Source organism: Oncorhynchus mykiss, chromosome 5 (genome assembly GCF_057628025.1).
Source record: "Oncorhynchus mykiss isolate SJ-2025 chromosome 5, ASM5762802v1, whole genome shotgun sequence".
In the NCBI taxonomy this organism is placed as follows: Eukaryota; Metazoa; Chordata; class Actinopteri; order Salmoniformes; family Salmonidae; genus Oncorhynchus; species Oncorhynchus mykiss.
Genome location: NC_143026.1, coordinates 39582390 through 39599050, shown reverse-complemented (window position 1 = coordinate 39599050; position 16661 = coordinate 39582390). Strand labels below are relative to the sequence as shown.

The following is a 16661-nucleotide window of genomic DNA, read 5'->3' as shown; positions in this document are numbered from 1 at the left end:
TCAGTCATCATAATCATCAGGTAGAAATGCAAAACTGACCTTGGATCATTAACTCTGAAATAGAGATTCAGTTGTACCAATGTAAAGAATCTCTTCAATAATATTTCCTGTTGACCTGACAAGTGAGCTCTTACCTCTGATCATGCTGTGCCCTCTAAGTAGCCAGTTCAGATGCGGGAGGGGTTCACTGACACAGCTGATATAACCTAGAGGATATAGGGAGAAGGGGAGAGAGGGATGAAGTGAAGGAGAGAGACTGTTGAGAAAATAAGGTAGTTAGAGAGTATTGAACAGGAATCTGTGTGTGGCCTTACCTGGTGCCCACACTAAGTGGCTGCAGAGTACTTTATGCTGAAAAACATGGACGAACACACGAGGACAAATATAGCGTATTTCTAGAAATAATGAATTGTCTTACTATTCTCCATGGTTGGCCCTCTTGCCTATACTTTGAAGGTGGAAGGAGCCACAGTTCTACACCTGAGCCTGCTTACTGCACAACGCAATCCATCAATCATACTGATACATGTGTGGGTTATAGGGTGTCTACTTGTTTAAACTTTTTTCAATATGGATGACTTAAAATAGCCTGTTTTGTTTTTGTACAGACATCACACCCTTACCTAAACAGCACCATCACCTGAGAAGTAGAAATCAGAGAGAAACTGGGAATTGAATAACTGCAGTTGACATAGCTAAGTAAATGGAAGAATACCCTTATTGCAATGTGGATGGCTCTTAAAAGAGCCTTTGGTTGTGCAGTGTAGTCTATGGTGTTGCCAGGGAACAGAACCCTCTTCAAAGAAGTAGGAGGTGAAGATGTCCCCCGCACACGGAATGCCTCTCTTGCTGCGTTGTTGGACCCCATCCTTGAAACATCCTGCAGGGCACCAGACTTCTCCTCTGGCACACACCGGCGAGCTGCAGATCCCCTCCTGTCCATCCTCATGAAGTTACGCAGGACACAGGTAGCCTTCACACACCTGAATTCCTCCAGGAGGCAGTCCCAGATGGCCCTGGTCACTCAACCTTACAGTTCCCTACACGGTAACTGTAGGCAATCGTTTTGAAGGAATCTCCATTTACAAGATATCTGTAGGAATATGGTAGATAATGTCATTATTAGGTAACGTTAACTGGTGACATTTAATTCGCTTAACAGTATGTCTAGCTAGCCAACTAGCTAGCTCATTTCAGTTAGCCTGCACTGTAACAATTTGTATTTGTTTTACGTTTTCGAAATGTATTTACCTTACTTACTTGAATAGGTTCTCCCAGCCATGTCGATAATTGGAAACGTTTGATAATTGTAAAAGTTTGTCACCAGAGCGTTTTAGACCATATTACTATTGAACTATTTACCCATTTAATAACCAGACCTTCATACAAATTTGCTATGCTGAATTCTTGACGCACAATCGAACGTGCTTCTTCTATATGCTGCCAGAAAAAAAGCCGGTGTGAAATAGCTAGTTAAAATTAGTTGGGTGAGCGCTAACGTTTCAATCGGTGACGTCACTCGCTCTGAGACTAGAAGTAGTTGCTCTGCAAGGGGTAACGGTGCTTCGAGGGAGACTGTTGTTGATGTGTGCAGAAGGTCCCTGGTTTGGGCGAAGAGAAGGACAGAAGCAACACTTACTGTAACATAATTACTCATCCTGTATCTATCAAAACATTTCTGCTGTCATCTAAATATTTCACATAAAGCAACATATCAAGTCATCAGAGAGAAGTGCATTTAAATAAATACAGGTACAGCAGTTCATTATTTCTGTTTGATAAGCCACTTTTATTTCCAGCAGTGCAATCATGGCCCAATCAAAATCTTAATTGGTGGTCTTAGCTGTGTTAGTGCTGGAACAAAAATATGAATTGAGTGGAGCTGAAGAAAATACGGCTGCCCAGAAGCTCTACTCTTGGAGAGGAGAGCTGTCTTCTATGTGACACTGGAACTTGTAACCCCGGGAATCAGTCTCAAAGGGCACATAAGACATGGTGTTGTGTAGTTCAGGGTTAGGACAGGAGAAAGAGTTCATATCTGGCTCATATCCCACAGACTGTCCCATATCTAAACTAGCCTGTACTTCTAGGTTGTATGAGGGGTTCTGAATTACTGTGCCTGAGAGTTGAGAGAATGGGGTCGCCATCGTGTGAGGAGAGAAGGTAAAGTGTCCTGAAGTGGTCTTGGTGAGGAGCTGGTTGTAGTATACATGCAGAGCTGGGACATCGGAGTTTGTGTTGGTTAAGGCACCCTTTCCAGCATTGTTATCTAGTACAGCTTCTCCAGACTGCTCTCGGTTACACACTATATCAATCTCACTGGGTTGACATGGATCCACATAGAGGATTTGGCGGCCATTGCTCTCCTGGAAAACAAGAAAAACGTTAATATCAGGATATACTCTACCTGCAGCAAGTACTGCTTTCTAGTCTAGAGTGCTTATATGCAAAAACAAGATGGAGTGGGACCGAGGACCTACCAGTGGTGTCAACCATTCCTCCTTCCATACTGGCTTTGGAATTTTAGGATACATGTTCTCTTTCACACTGTTGACATGAAGAAAATAAATGGTTGATAAAATAGTAATATGGACAGGTCCTGGAAAAAATAACAGCCAGTGGGATGGGCACTGTCTTTGTAACAGCATTTTATGACAAACATATAAATATTTTCAAGAGCAGTTTGTAACATTGCAAAAATCTGAAACTGTTTGTCCAAAAATTATGCAGAAAAGCTAATCCATGTTTTCGTCACTTCAAGATTAGACTGCTGTGAGACCAGGCTGTACTGAAATGCTCTACTCTCCGGCTACCCTTCTGGTCATCTATGAACATTTGAACATCTTGAAGAACAATCTTGCCTAAATGGCCATGTACTCTTACAATCTCCACCCGGCACAGCCAGAAGAGGACTGGCCACCCCTCTGAGCCTGGTTCCTCTCTAGGTTTCTTTCTAGGGAGTTTTTCCTAGCCACCGTGCTTCAATATCTGCATTGCTTCCTCTTTGGGGTTTTAGTCTGAGTATTTGTATACTAACGTTGTGACAACTGCTGATGTAAAAAGGGCTTTGGGTCGTTCCACCTTAAAAAGCACATCTCAGATTTTTCTGAAATCGTTTCTGTTGTTAGAGATAGACAAGATTAGTATTCAACAACTCACTGCCTTCCTGAAGACAAACAATGTATACGAAATGCTTCAGTCTGGTTTTAGACCCCATCATAGCACTGAGACGGCACTTGTGAAGGTGGTAAATTACATTTTAATGGCATCGGACCGAGGCTCTGCATCTGTCCTCGTGCTCCTAGACCTTAGTACTGCTTTTGATACCATCGCTCACCATATTCTTTTGGAGAGATTGGTAACCCAAATTGGTCTACACGGACAAGTTCTGGCCTGGTTTAGATCTTATCTGTCGGAAAGATATCAGTTTGTCTCTGTGAATGGTTTGTCCTCTTGACAAATCAACTGTACATTTCGGTGTTCCTCAAGGTTCCGTTTTAGGACCACTATTGTTTTCACTATATATTTTACCTCTTGGGGATGTTATTCGAAAACATAATGTTAACTTTCACTGCTATGCGGATTACACACAGCTGTACATTTCAATGAAACATGGTGAAGCCCCAAAATTGCCCTTGCTAGAAGCATGTGTTTCAGACATAAGGAAGTGGATGGCTGCAAACTTTCTACTTTTAAACTCGGACAAAACAGAGAAGCTTGTTTTAGGTCCCAAGAAACAAAGAGATCTTCTGTTGAATCTGACAATTAATCTTAATGGTTGTACAGTCGTCTCAAATAAAACTGTGAAGGACCTCGGCGTTACTCTGGACCCTGATCTCTCTTTTGAAGAACATATCAAGACCATTTCAAGGACAGCTTTTTTCCATCTACGTAACATTGCAAAAATCAGAAACTTTCTGTCCAAAAATGATGCAGAAAAATTAATCCATGCTGTTGTCACTTCTAGGTTAGACTACTGCAATGCTCTACTTTCCGGCTACCCGGATAAAGCACTAAATAAACTTCAGTTAGTGCTAAATACGGCTGCTAGAATCCTGACTAGAACCAAAAAATGTGATAATATTACTCCAGTGCTAGCCTCTCTACACTGGCTTCCTGTCAAAGCAAGGGCTGATTTCAAGGTTTTACTGCTAACCTACAAAGCATTACATGGGCTTGCTCCTACCTATCTCTCTGATGTGGTCCTGCCGTACATACCTACACGTACGCTACGGTCACAAGACGCAGGCCTCCTAATTGTCCCTAGAATTTCTAAGCAAACAGCTGGAGGCATGGCTTTCTCCTATAGAGCTCCATTTTTATGGAACGGTCTGCCTACCCATGTCAGAGACGCAAACTCGGTCTCAACCTTTAAGTCTCTACTGAAGACTCATCTCTTCAGTGGGTCATATGATTGAGTGTAGTCTGGCCCAGGAGTGGGAAGGTGAACGGAAAGGCTCTGGAGCAACGAACCACTGGGATTCTCTGCCTCTAACCCTATTACAGGGGCTGAGTCACTGGCTTACTGGGGCTCTCTCATGCCGTCCCTGGAGGGGGTGCATCACCTGAGTGGGTTGATTCACTGATGTGGTCATCCTGTCTGGGTTGGCGCCCCCCCCCCCCCCCCGGGTTGTGCCGTGGCGGAGGTCTTTGTGGGCTATACTCAGCCTTGTCTCAGGATGGTAAGTTGGTGGTTGAAGATATCCCTCTAGTGGTGTGGGGGCTGTGCTTTGGCAAAGTGGGTGGGGTTATATCCTTCCTGTTTGGCCCTGTCCGGGGTGTCCTCGGATGGGGCCACAGTGTCTCCTGACCCCTCCTGTCTCAGCCTCCAGTATTTATGCTGCAGTAGTTTATGTGTCGGGGGGCTAGGGTCAGTTTGTTATACCTGGAGTACTTCTCCTGTCCTATTCGGTGTCCTGTGTGAATCTAAGTGTGCGTTCTCTAATTCTCTCCTTCTCTCTTTCTTTCTCTCTCTCGGAGGACCTGAGCCCTAGGACCATGCCCCAGGACTACCTGACATGACTCCTTGCTGTTCCCAGTCCACCTGACCGTGCTGCTGCTCCAGTTTCAACTGTTCTGCCTTATTATTATTCGACCATGCTGGTAATTTATGAACATTTGAACATCTTGGCCATGTTCTGTTATAATCTCCACCCGGCACAGCCAGAAGAGGACTGGCCACCCCACATAGCCTGGTTCCTCTCTAGGTTTCTTCCTAGGTTTTGGCCTTTCTAGGGAGTTTTTCCTAGCCACCGTGCTTCTACACCTGCATTGCTTGCTGTTTGGGGTTTTAGGCTGGGTTTCTGTACAGCACTTTGAGATATCAGCTGATGTACGAAGGGCTATATAAATAAATTTGATTTGATTTATTCCTGCAACATTGTTTTGTAAAAATATAATTTGATCTCTGAAAAATTGAGCTAATTGATTGCATACAAATTGCCAATTTTTAATTGATAGGATTCATATATTATTCAATATAGTACCTAACATCATATTTAGACCAAACGTCTTTCTAACAATGAGATCGACATGAGGAATCCAAAGGAACGGTCAAAAGTCACCTACAGACACCCCACACCAATCCCAAACCAACAGGTATATATTATCAGTTCTCTGTGTATGACTAGTTGTATTGAGCTGCAGCTCTGAGTGTTGTTTCTTCATCCTAGCACCCTCTACTAGTCAGAACCCGGTAATATCAGAATACAGGATGGGACAGAAACCTAACAACTTCCATGACTAATTTCTCTGAACAGCGGGAAAAAAAACATTACCAAATTCACTGAGAATATATTACATAGGATGAAGAAACAACACTCAGAGCTGCAACTCCATACAACTAGTCAGACATAGTGAACTGATACTGCATACTCATTGTTGGGTTGGGATGGGCTGGTGTATTGTATTGGTGTGGGATGTGCAGGGTCCATCGGTGGCTTTTGACCATTCATTGTTAGAAAAAAAAGTTTGGTCCAAATCAGATGTTAGGTTCTATATTTATTAAATATTTTTTGAATCCTATAAATTAAAATGACCAATTTACATGCAATCAGTTAAGCTTTATTTCTCAGATATGTAATTATATTTGAACAAAATAATGTTGCACAAATGCAAATCTTATCTGTTTCTAACTACAGAAACAATTACCGAACAATCTGAGATGGTGGGTGTCTTGGCTTTCTGAAATGACATGGAACAACCCACTTTATAAAATACATTTGGTTGATTGATTGGTTGACATGACAGTAAACATGTTCCTACCATTTCCAGTTTCTGTAGCATAAGATGGTGACCAGAGCGAGGAGACAGGCAGCTGAACCCAGGGAAATTATAATCACTGTGATCAACTGATCAGCTGTGGAATGAAGTCAGAAAGTTACAGCTTTTTACAAAGCAGCAGCAATAGAAATACACAACTGAATAGGTCAGGACATACTCTGGGGGTTCATCTGGAGGAAGACTGGTGAAGAGTCTCCGCCCTCCCCTACTGATGTGAGGGCCTTCACTATGAATCTGTAGGAGCTGACGGGTATGCCTGTCAGATTCTTGGCCCCAAGCTCATCTGGCCATCATAGCAGGCAATGATCCAAAAAGAAGAAAGGCGGGAAAAAAGAAAGCAGCAAGATATGATTACATTTAATCAATTTGTCTCCGAATACTGTAAATCTTCTCTGGGCATGTGTTCCATACCTGTAGTGACATTGAAAATTCTCATGCTGGAAAGATGGGAAGTATCACAGTAGTATATGATGTAACCATGAATGAACGCCGTCTGACTCTCCGGGGGAATAGCAGTCCAGGAGATCAGAACCGTGTCCGAACCATACTGTTCTGCAGCCAACCTCTGAATCGGTCCTTTTGGAACTATGTAGCAAAGATAGAGATGGATGGTCAAATACTATACCAAGAGGAAAGAGAATGAAGATTTCTGGATTTATAAGTCAGAAGAGTGGATACTTACGGCACTCTTTTACATAGCCCTCCCTTCTCTCCCATAGCTCTGGAGCCCCTTGAGTACAGGCAAAGATGGATAGTGTGTACCTCAACCCCTCTTCAAAGCTAGCTGGGTGTGAGAAACCGCAACAAGGGCATGAAGGTATACATATTCTTCACGAACCAAACTCCAAAGGTATTACAAGAACTATTAAAAAGCATTTACCTTGTGACATGGCGTTTGAGCAATTTAAGCCTGACCTGGGTTCAAATACTATTCACATATTTTTTATTATAAAAGACAAGTAGTTGAATATTGGAAGGTTTCTGGAAATACACAAATATACTGACAAAAAAAAAAAAAACTCCCATGCATTTAACCCAGGTATTAGAAAATAGTATTTAAAATAATGACTTGAAAACACTTTCAAATAGTAGGCAATTTAATGAACATAATTTCAAAATACTTTCAAATACTGCCAATAGAAGTAGCGGTTTCGGGGAGACATTATTTTAAAATACTCAACTACACAGGAAATAAGTATTTAAATAACAAAAAAATCTAATACATGTGTTTGAACCTAGATCTCATTTCAACATCCCCTTACTGAGATGGCATCTTACCTGATTGGATTCTGGCCCTGGTTATACCAGCTGGTACCTTCACCCACTCCACTCTGCATTTTTTATGTGTGGGACACCAGTCCACCACGTAGCCACAGCTAGAATTGGGGCTAGCGGACCAGGATAGGTTAAACCCACCATCACTGCCAACAATTTTCATGGAGCTTTTACTTCTGTGAGGAAGTCTAGGAATAATGATGATCGAGGGAAGGGAGCTGCCAGCAGAGTTTTTGGCTGTAACTGTGACCCTATGCCCCTCATCAGTGGATCGATCACTGATGAGAAAGTCATTCTGAGGTGGATGGAGAATTGTCTCCTGCCTTCCCCAGGTCACCTCATAGTCCTTGATCTGCCCATGACTCTGATTCACTGTAAGGGGCTAAAGAGAAAGGGATGAATATCATAATCTATTTGATATCATTCATAGTGGGCTCCAAAATTACTGGCACCCCTGACTGGCAATGCACAAACAATACTTAAAAAAATATAAACAATATAATTATAGAGAAACTCAAAATAACAACATGTGAGAAATATTGTACTTTATTAATGTTTCAATGGAACCAACCAAAATCATACAATTATTTAATACAAAATAAATTTAACCAAAATCAAGGTTTCATAATTATTGGCACTCCTCATTTAGTACTTAGTGCAACCACCTCTGGCAAGGATAACAGCATGGAGTCTTTTCCTGTAATGTTTGACAAGTAAGGAACACATTTGGAGGGATTTCGGACCATTCCTCTATGCAGATCCTTTCAAAATCCTTCACATTATTGGGTTTGCGCTTATCAACTGCCCTCTTCCACTCAGCCCACAGGTTTTCGATTGGATTGAGGTCCGGTGACTGATTTTGTTGTCACAGAAACATTTCTGTGTGGATCTTGAGGTATGTTTCGGGTCATTGTCTTGTTGGAAAATCCACTTATGGCCAAGTCCCAGCCTTCTGGCAGAGGCAACCAGATTGTCAGCCAAAATTGCCTGATACTTAGTAGAATTCATTATGCCATCAATCTTAACCAGTGCCCCTGGACCTCTGGAATTAAAACAGCCACAAAACATCACTGACCCCCCTCCATATTTCACCGTGGGTATGAGGTGCCTCTCCTTGTAAGCATCTCTGTTTCGACGTCAAACATGCTGATGCTGTATATGACCAAAACTTTCAATTTTGGTCTCATCTGACCAGAGCACCTTCTTCCAGTCATAATATAAATGACGTTTGGCAAACTCCAAGCGGTTGCGTCTGTGTCTTGGGGTCAGAAAGGGCTTTCTTCTGGCAACCCTTCCAAAGAGCCTGTGAGGTGGCGTCTGATGGTGCTTTTTGAAACCTGGTGACCCCAAGACGCCACCAAGGCCTGCAATTCTTTCACAGTGATTCTTGGGGATTTTGTTGCTTCGATCACTATCCTCCTCCCTATCCTGGGGGGCAAAATGCATTTCGTCCTCTACCCGTGAGGTTTTCAACTGTTCCATATCTTTTTAATTTGTTAATAATTGCCCTGACAGTGCTCAGTGGTATATTCAATCGTTTGTGGATCTTCTTGTAGCCATTACCAGATTTATGAAGGTCAACCATCTTTTGAACTGCTAGTTCTTTTGTTTTCTTCATGTTGTTGGATGACAGCGTTATATTGCATGTATGTTACCTCTTTTTTATACCCTAATGAAACAGGAAGTGATGTAATGGCTCAATATAGTTCCTTAAAACGTAGATAAACTTAAATAAGTGGAATTTAATTAGTGGTTTAATTTTGGTAGATGTTATTTACAATAATCTTTAAGGGTGCCATTAATTATGAAACCTTGATTTGGAGGACATGGTTCCATTGAAACATTAATAAAGTACAGTATTTCTCACATGTTGGTATTTTGAGTTTCACTATAATTATATTGTTTATATTTGTTTAAGCATTGTTTGTGCATTGCCAGTCAGGGGTGCCAGTAATTTGAGCCCACTGTATCTATTAACGTCTTGATTATCAGCCCAGTCCCCTAATGTGCTATACTTAAGCAATAAGGCCCGAGGGGGTGTGGTATATGGCCAATATACCACGACTAAGGGCTGTTCTTAGGCACAATGCAAAGCGGAATGTCTGGATACAGCCTTTAGCTGTGGTATATTGGCCATATACCACAAATCCCAAGGTGCCTTATTGCTATTATAAACTGATAAAGAACGTAAAAAATTAAATGTTTTGTTATACCCGTGGATGTCAGCCAGTCAGCATTCAGGCCATAAACCACCCAGTTTATAATGTAGTATGACCAATAGCACATAATGTATACTATATAGTGTACACAATCTTCAAAACTTACTTTCCATAGTATCATGGTTTGGTTCCCTTCAATCTGCATCCATACATCTAACATTTCAGGAACTGGGGACAAAAAGAAGACACATGATGACATAACAATTGTGAACTTTATGTAATCAAATACAATCTACACATACGGTGTGTGTTTGAACTGTCTTCCTTTTTACCCGTATTTAAAAACGTGTGTCCATGTAGCTGCATATGGATTGGATACTCACTGTCCTCTTCGGTTTTGAAGGTGCTACCTTCACTCCAGTCGCCCCATTTCCAGAAGTGCTGTTTCAATCCACAACACACCTGCACTGTGTATGTCTGGGCAGGTGCTAGGCCATGTAAAACTACTGACCTAAGACCTATGCCAGAAAAGTTCCTCTGTGAATAGAGTGTAAATGGGCTTAGCATTAGTATTGCCTAGTTAAATACTCTATTGTCCATTGTATTGTAGGTGTCCTACTGTAACTTACCACGTCTATGTGCCCACTATGGTTCAGCTGTACTTGGCAAACCATTAATAGTATATGGTACTGCGGTCTTTCCCACTGCCACTGAACACTGGCATTCACACCTGAAGCCACCACTTCCATGGGAGCTAGTAAACGCACTGGAAGGTAGAACCTCAACATTCAATGGCCTTGTAAATCAATATACTAAGAGTAAGGAATAGATTCATATGCAGTGTGTGAGGAGCTGCTATCGCACTACTGTACCTCTTTTCTTCAGGTCTGCTGTGTCTCTGAGCTCCAGTGTGCCGAGCGGGTTTCTGGCAGTCAATGTCCAATTCCTCTCCCCCTGATCCACTCGTACTGTTTGGTAGCAGTTTGAGACTGTTCTGTTTGGACAAGCTCTGAAGAATACATGGACAGAGAATGTCACCTCCAGTGATTATTACACAATAATACTAACAATGTCATGGCCTGGGTAGTACTCTAGCCTGATAGACAGCTTGCTGTTGAACCGTTGGTGAATGAATTATTGCATTGGAGCTACTAGAGTGTGTGGCTTTTCCTTTTTGTTATAGTACCTTACCTTCCATTCAGGTCATAACGAGTCATCCTCTGTTTAGTCAGGTTGGTGGCCCTCCCTGTGTCCCAGTGACACTCCACTGACTCCAGGTCCCGGGTCTCACACACAAGGTTCCTGTCCCCAGGGGGGTCTGGGGGGGGATTATAGGATCTACATGTTTGAACACATCCCATATCCATTATGATTACATTCAAATGATGCTGTAAACTGTACAGTATGGCAAGGAACTACAGAGCTGTTTAGCTGCTTAGATTGCTAAGAGGGAGGCTTACAAGAAGTTTATACTTACATCCCACGTAAACACAGGTGCCATACAGAGGTGAATTACAATAGACATTGATGCAACTGGGTGGAGAGGGAGACTGCATATGCACCACCATGGCATAACTCTGGTCAATGATGTGGGTGGTGTTCATTAGAATGTTGTTGTATTTCATGTATTCAAGTCTCTGCCCTGGCCCAAGAATACAGCAGAAAGTAAAGTTGCTATCGACTTGAACCACGCTGCTTTTTGGGAAAACCTGTGGATGTGATGAGGCCCTCCCTGCAGAAAACAACATAAGGTTACGGATGTGAAGGAACAACATTGTTTGTGTGTACTGTGTGTGTGTATATATGCCTGAGTGTGATTATGCGTTAATTGAAATAAAAACACCAACCAGTGATGGTCAGTAGGGGGCTCCATTGACTGGTGTAGTTCTGGTATCGGGAGCGGAGCCTGACTGAGTGGGAGGTGCACTCTAGGGGTAAAGCCGAGGTCCAACTCCAGTGGTATTTCCTGCTGGCGAGGGCTTGTCTCACATCCACAGCTTCCTGAGGACATCAACACCCACAACCAGCCACTCATACTTCTATATAGTAACCTTGGAATTGTGTCCGGTGGTAATAAGGTCCATAGTAGTAATGTGCGTAATTGATTTGGCAAACACTCACACTGTGTACTTCAGTCATATTGACTGTTAAGAGAACCTCCACATCATAAATCAGTTTGTCCGGTACTCTGGAGGAAGATGGGTCATCTTCCCATGTTACAGATATCCTCTGGTCTTTTAGGTCATAATTCACACTCACATTCTGAGGTCCAGAAAGCAGGACACCTGGAGCTACATAGGTATAGCCTGTTACAGTATGCATGATGACAATGCAATTCAACATCACATACTGTACAGTTCTGTATCAGTCAAAAAATATTGATAAAATTATAACGTTTTGGACTTACCATCTTGACCATTTTGTTCTTGGAGGCTTGAGAGGAACAGTGAAGCCCATAGCAGGAAAAACAACATGATGTTACTCCCATAAAATATGCTGTGGTGAGGTGTTGGTCTATAGTCAGCCTCAGTAGTTTCTGGTCGGGATAGTTGTTGGGTTTGCCCATAGACTGGTTGGTTGGTTGTTTAGCAACAAAACCAAAGCGTGTGCAACTATGGGGCAAAACAGACGAGGTTGGCTTAGATTCTTGACAACAAGTAAACTTTTCGTCTCCTATGTTTATTGAAAACATAATTACAATTGCACAATCAGCACTTATTTGTTAATTATTTATGTATTATTTATTTTTTTACACTGAGCACTTGTCTCTCAAATACATCCTTAGTTGTTGGTTAGCTAGCTAGCAATAATGGAATTGACATTCAATCAGTCAAAACACTTCAAAACAAGACATGGTATCAAGAACAAGCTGAAACTAGCTAAAAAGAGTCACTTACAATTCCCCACATGGTTGTTGGTAGCTATCTGGCCATCCAGAGTCACAACTCACAGACTGTCCTGCCCCATTGAAGAGTGCGCTTCGTTTTCGTAACGTTGTCAGCTAACCCACTATACCATGAGTTTGTATCCTCAGAAAAAAAATATTAAAGTGTGGTTCATTTAGGCTGGCCAACGTGCTGTACTACAAAGATACAGCTTGGCAAAGCGTTGGGAACTGGAGGAGTTGTTAGGGGGAGGTCTTTCTTGTAAAAGCAATGTGGAAAAAAATATAAGTTTGGCACATTGACATTTTTCTCCAGGCTGACGTTTTTCTTGCTAAATCGTTTAGTGAAAACATGATACAATACAGGAAATCCTATCTATCATGAAAGTCATAGGATCAGACTGCTTTTTAGACCTAAAGAAAAGGTTGAGAAAGCGACACCCCTCTCTCATCGGCTGACAGATTGCTATAACACATTATGTGATTACCCGATACGTAAATTACTTAACCGAGGTAAAAACAGTTTCAAGTTGGATATTCGCGCTTTCAAACCACTTGAGCCACAGACCCCAAATACGTGTCATGCTGTTGGAAAAATTGCGCACAACATTGTACAGGTCTTATATTCCCGATTTGGACATTAATTCACTTTCCAAAGCTAATAAACATGTGGAAATGTGAGCAGCATTTTGTATTCCTAGTTTAATTCGGTAGGGAGCGTAAACAAAGTACAACGTTCTTTTAAATTCGAATTTCAATAGCTCCTTGGTCATGTGACCTACTGACTTCAAACAAAGCGTAACATGTTATAAATAATATCAAATATCAATGCAATATGACAAATTAGCCATCCATTGTGTTATGTCATAAATTGTCTTACATGTTACTAAACCAGTCAGTCTTTGGGCCACATCCAGGTTCTTTATCAGTGGCACACATGAAGCAGTTGTTGACTTTGTTGAACTCTGAAATCATAGGCATGAACTGAACATATGGTTGTCTCACACAACTACATAAAAATAAAGAATTTACATTTACTTTGAATTAAATGTCATTACATACCAGACAACTGTGCAACTTCCTTGGCCAACTACACCAAAAAATAAGATTGAGTTTTTGACCTAATTGTCACATAACAGCTAACCCTTCATTATTGAAAATATAACTGTCAAACCTGCATTACAAAGACCCCACAGCTGAAGGTGTCCTGTTATTTCCCCTCCTTTCCACTTTCCACCCAGTCGTCTTTCCATGGCAGGATCTTCTCATTTTGAAGTATTCTGTTTTATGTAAACATAATGGAATTCTGATTAGTTATAGGCAAATTAATACACAGGACAAAATTGTATGCTGTTTTCTTTCTCACTATAATCTAGTAGAGGTAATTTCCTTTATGCCCCATTCTACACACCATTTACAGGACAATAATAAAAGTAGCATATAAGATCTAACCCTATCACAGAGTGAATAAATGTAGAGCGTTTGTAGACTTTAAGAAAAAAATATGAAGTGACAGTTTCATCAGTACGCGCTTAAAGAAAGTCATATCACATAGATCACAGATGACAGTGCCCACTAAATCTATGACAATAGAGAATGAACTGTAAGCACCAAAGTGTGTTAAAGTGTGTTTGTCAAAATAATATCTGAAAATGTCAGTTGTTGAACATAATACTTATATTCGCAATAGCAATTTATGATATGTGTAGTTGAGGAATATTCCATGTACCAACACTACATGTAGGATGGACATTCCCACATACAGTATACACATACACAGAGGCATTTTTCAGCTGTGATTTTACCACTCAGAATCCAGAATGGATATGACAATGGGACCAGCACAGGCCACAATACACCCTTACAACAATCTACGTCTTGATCTTCTTGACTTCTTATCTGGTAAACTGCTACTGGGGGTCAAGAAAAGAGCCCCAATTAGGGGTTAGTGTACTCCAGTAAAAAAAGGGCTGGTTTAGATTAAAAACTATTGCACTGTGTCCCCGTTCATAGGGGCATGAGAGACTAGTCAGTGGTAGAATTGAGTTGGCACTTTATCAAACACCCACAGACCCACAAGGTTGAGGTTACTCATGGATAGTAATTAGTAATTTTTTTTTTTTTTGCATTGATGCAGTGTGTCTTCTAACTGGTGAAGAATAGGATCCAAAGTATCAGGTAGTATTTGTTTCCATAAAGGAGGATGTCTCTCCTCATACCTCTGGCACTTTAGTCAAGACTGGCAGACTGTGTAAAAACTTTATGATGGCCCATTGAGCTCCCATTGACTAAGCACCACAGAGCCAATCAATAGAGAATACACAGGTCACCTGCAGCAGGTCAAGCAAGTTCATTTAACATCTACTGATTTAGAACCAGAGTTACCACAAGTCAGCACAAAGACAACAGGAGTACTGCCTCCACTGTTCCAGCACCATTTCAACTTAAACATTTAAACAGCATCAAATCAACAATACATTAAAAACAAACTTAGATACCAATAACAATTTAGTTCCATCAATGTTGCTAAATATCATGTGACTGTCCATGGTACTGACTTCTGTGTAAAACTGACTCTCCCTACTTGTAGACTAGTTGAAAGCCAATGCTATCCTTCTCTCATGTTTGCAAAACAGTTTATGGCTCTGTCATACAGTACACTTTAAGTTTCTGTTGTAATAGGCTAGTTGCAAGCATTTTAGCGAGGTAGCCTAAGTTCCTCGCATGGGCTACAATGAACTAGTTAATGTGAGCCTACTAGGTTACATATGGAACTTTAATCATCTCAGGTCAGTGGCACAACATATGCATTTATGGTTCAGATCAGAATTGACGTCACCACAGGCCTGTACAGAGAATTAAGGCCAAATCTCCATCCATGGCTTAGGAAAGAGGTTGATTTAGCAAGCTAGCTACTGCAGGACATCAACATAAGCTGACCAGAAACAGACATTTATTTCAGAAAATGACATTTGGCTGAACCAGGACAACCCACAGTTGAGCTCAGCACAACGCTGATTGGCAAAAACAAATTATGAAGGGAGGCCACATTCTTGCTGACATCAATCATACGCTATGGCGGTAAAATGTTATACTCTTTTGGTTGAAGAAACATCAGATACATGGGCTACACATACTGAGACAGAGGGGCACTGTTTCCTCGCTCAATGATTTCTCCAGTGAGGTTCAGCCACTTGCGAATTGATGGGAAATTATGAACACAGATGAAATTTGATCTTTTTTTATTGGTCCAATAATTGGGGACGCCTGGCTTCCCTTGGCATCCATAAATACACACCACTGCTTAGGATTTTGACAACATGTAAGCTATATTTCTTCAATGTTTATAGAAAACAAATACATTGACCACTTTTCTCTCAAATAGATAATTACAGTTGGTTAGCTAGTGAATTTGAGCAATATTATCATTGACATGAAATCAGTCAAAACACTGTTGTGGGGAAAAAGTACCCAATTGTCTTTAGTAAAAGTATATATTTATTTATGTGAAAGTCAGCTAGTAAAATACTACTTGAGTAAAAGTATTTGGTTTTAAATATACTTAAGTATCAAAAATGTAAATCACTTAACATTAATTAGATTAAGCAAAGCAGACAGCACCATTGTCTTGTTTTAAAAATGTACGGATATCCAGGGGCCCATTCCAACACTCAGATTATTTCCAAAAGATGCATTTATGTTTAGTGAGTCCGCTAGGCCAGAGGCATTAGGGATGACTGTGTGTGCATTGTACAATATTTAGTTGAGGTTTAGGGTTAGTGAAGGATTTTTTCCCAAATACAATGCTTTCAGTTTTAGAGCTGCAGTTTGTCCTAAATACTTTTAAGTGTTGCAGGGATTTAATTCGCTGTAGTAGCTGATGTGTATAGTGTTAAATCATCCACATACATACACACTGGCTTTACTCAAAGCCAAGGCATGTCATTAGCAAAGTTTGAAAAAGGGGCCTAGACAGCTGCCCTGGGGAATTCCTGATTCTACCTGGATTGTTGGAGAGGCTTCCATTAAATAGAGCAGGGGGGTGCAATGCCACATATGTT

The 16661-nt window shown here is 41.1% G+C and overlaps 1 protein-coding gene across 2 annotated transcripts; it reads right to left on the bottom strand.

The window, feature by feature from the left end:
• Window positions 1-1768: 1768 nt before the first annotated feature.
• LOC100653455 (leukemia inhibitory factor receptor) lies at window positions 1769-13690 on the bottom strand. 2 transcript variants are annotated; one of them, XM_090234800.1, is made up of 17 exons: window positions 12614-13690; window positions 12124-12328; window positions 11838-12022; window positions 11564-11717; window positions 11194-11448; window positions 10908-11034; window positions 10589-10725; window positions 10346-10482; window positions 10100-10253; window positions 9883-9944; window positions 7561-7939; window positions 6965-7066; window positions 6694-6867; window positions 6440-6565; window positions 6265-6358; window positions 2481-2547; window positions 1769-2366 (listed from the first exon to the last, which is right to left on the bottom strand). In XM_090234800.1, the coding sequence occupies exons 2-17, from the start codon at window positions 12188-12190 to the stop codon at window positions 1911-1913; spliced, it is 2676 nt and encodes an 891-aa protein (XP_090090926.1). In that variant the 5' UTR covers window positions 12191-12328; window positions 12614-13690; the 3' UTR covers window positions 1769-1910. The 2 variants fall into 2 exon arrangements, with proteins under 2 accessions (XP_090090926.1, XP_021458469.3); XM_021602794.3 differs by having other exon boundaries at window positions 11838-12007.
• Window positions 13691-16661: the final 2971 nt, after the last annotated feature.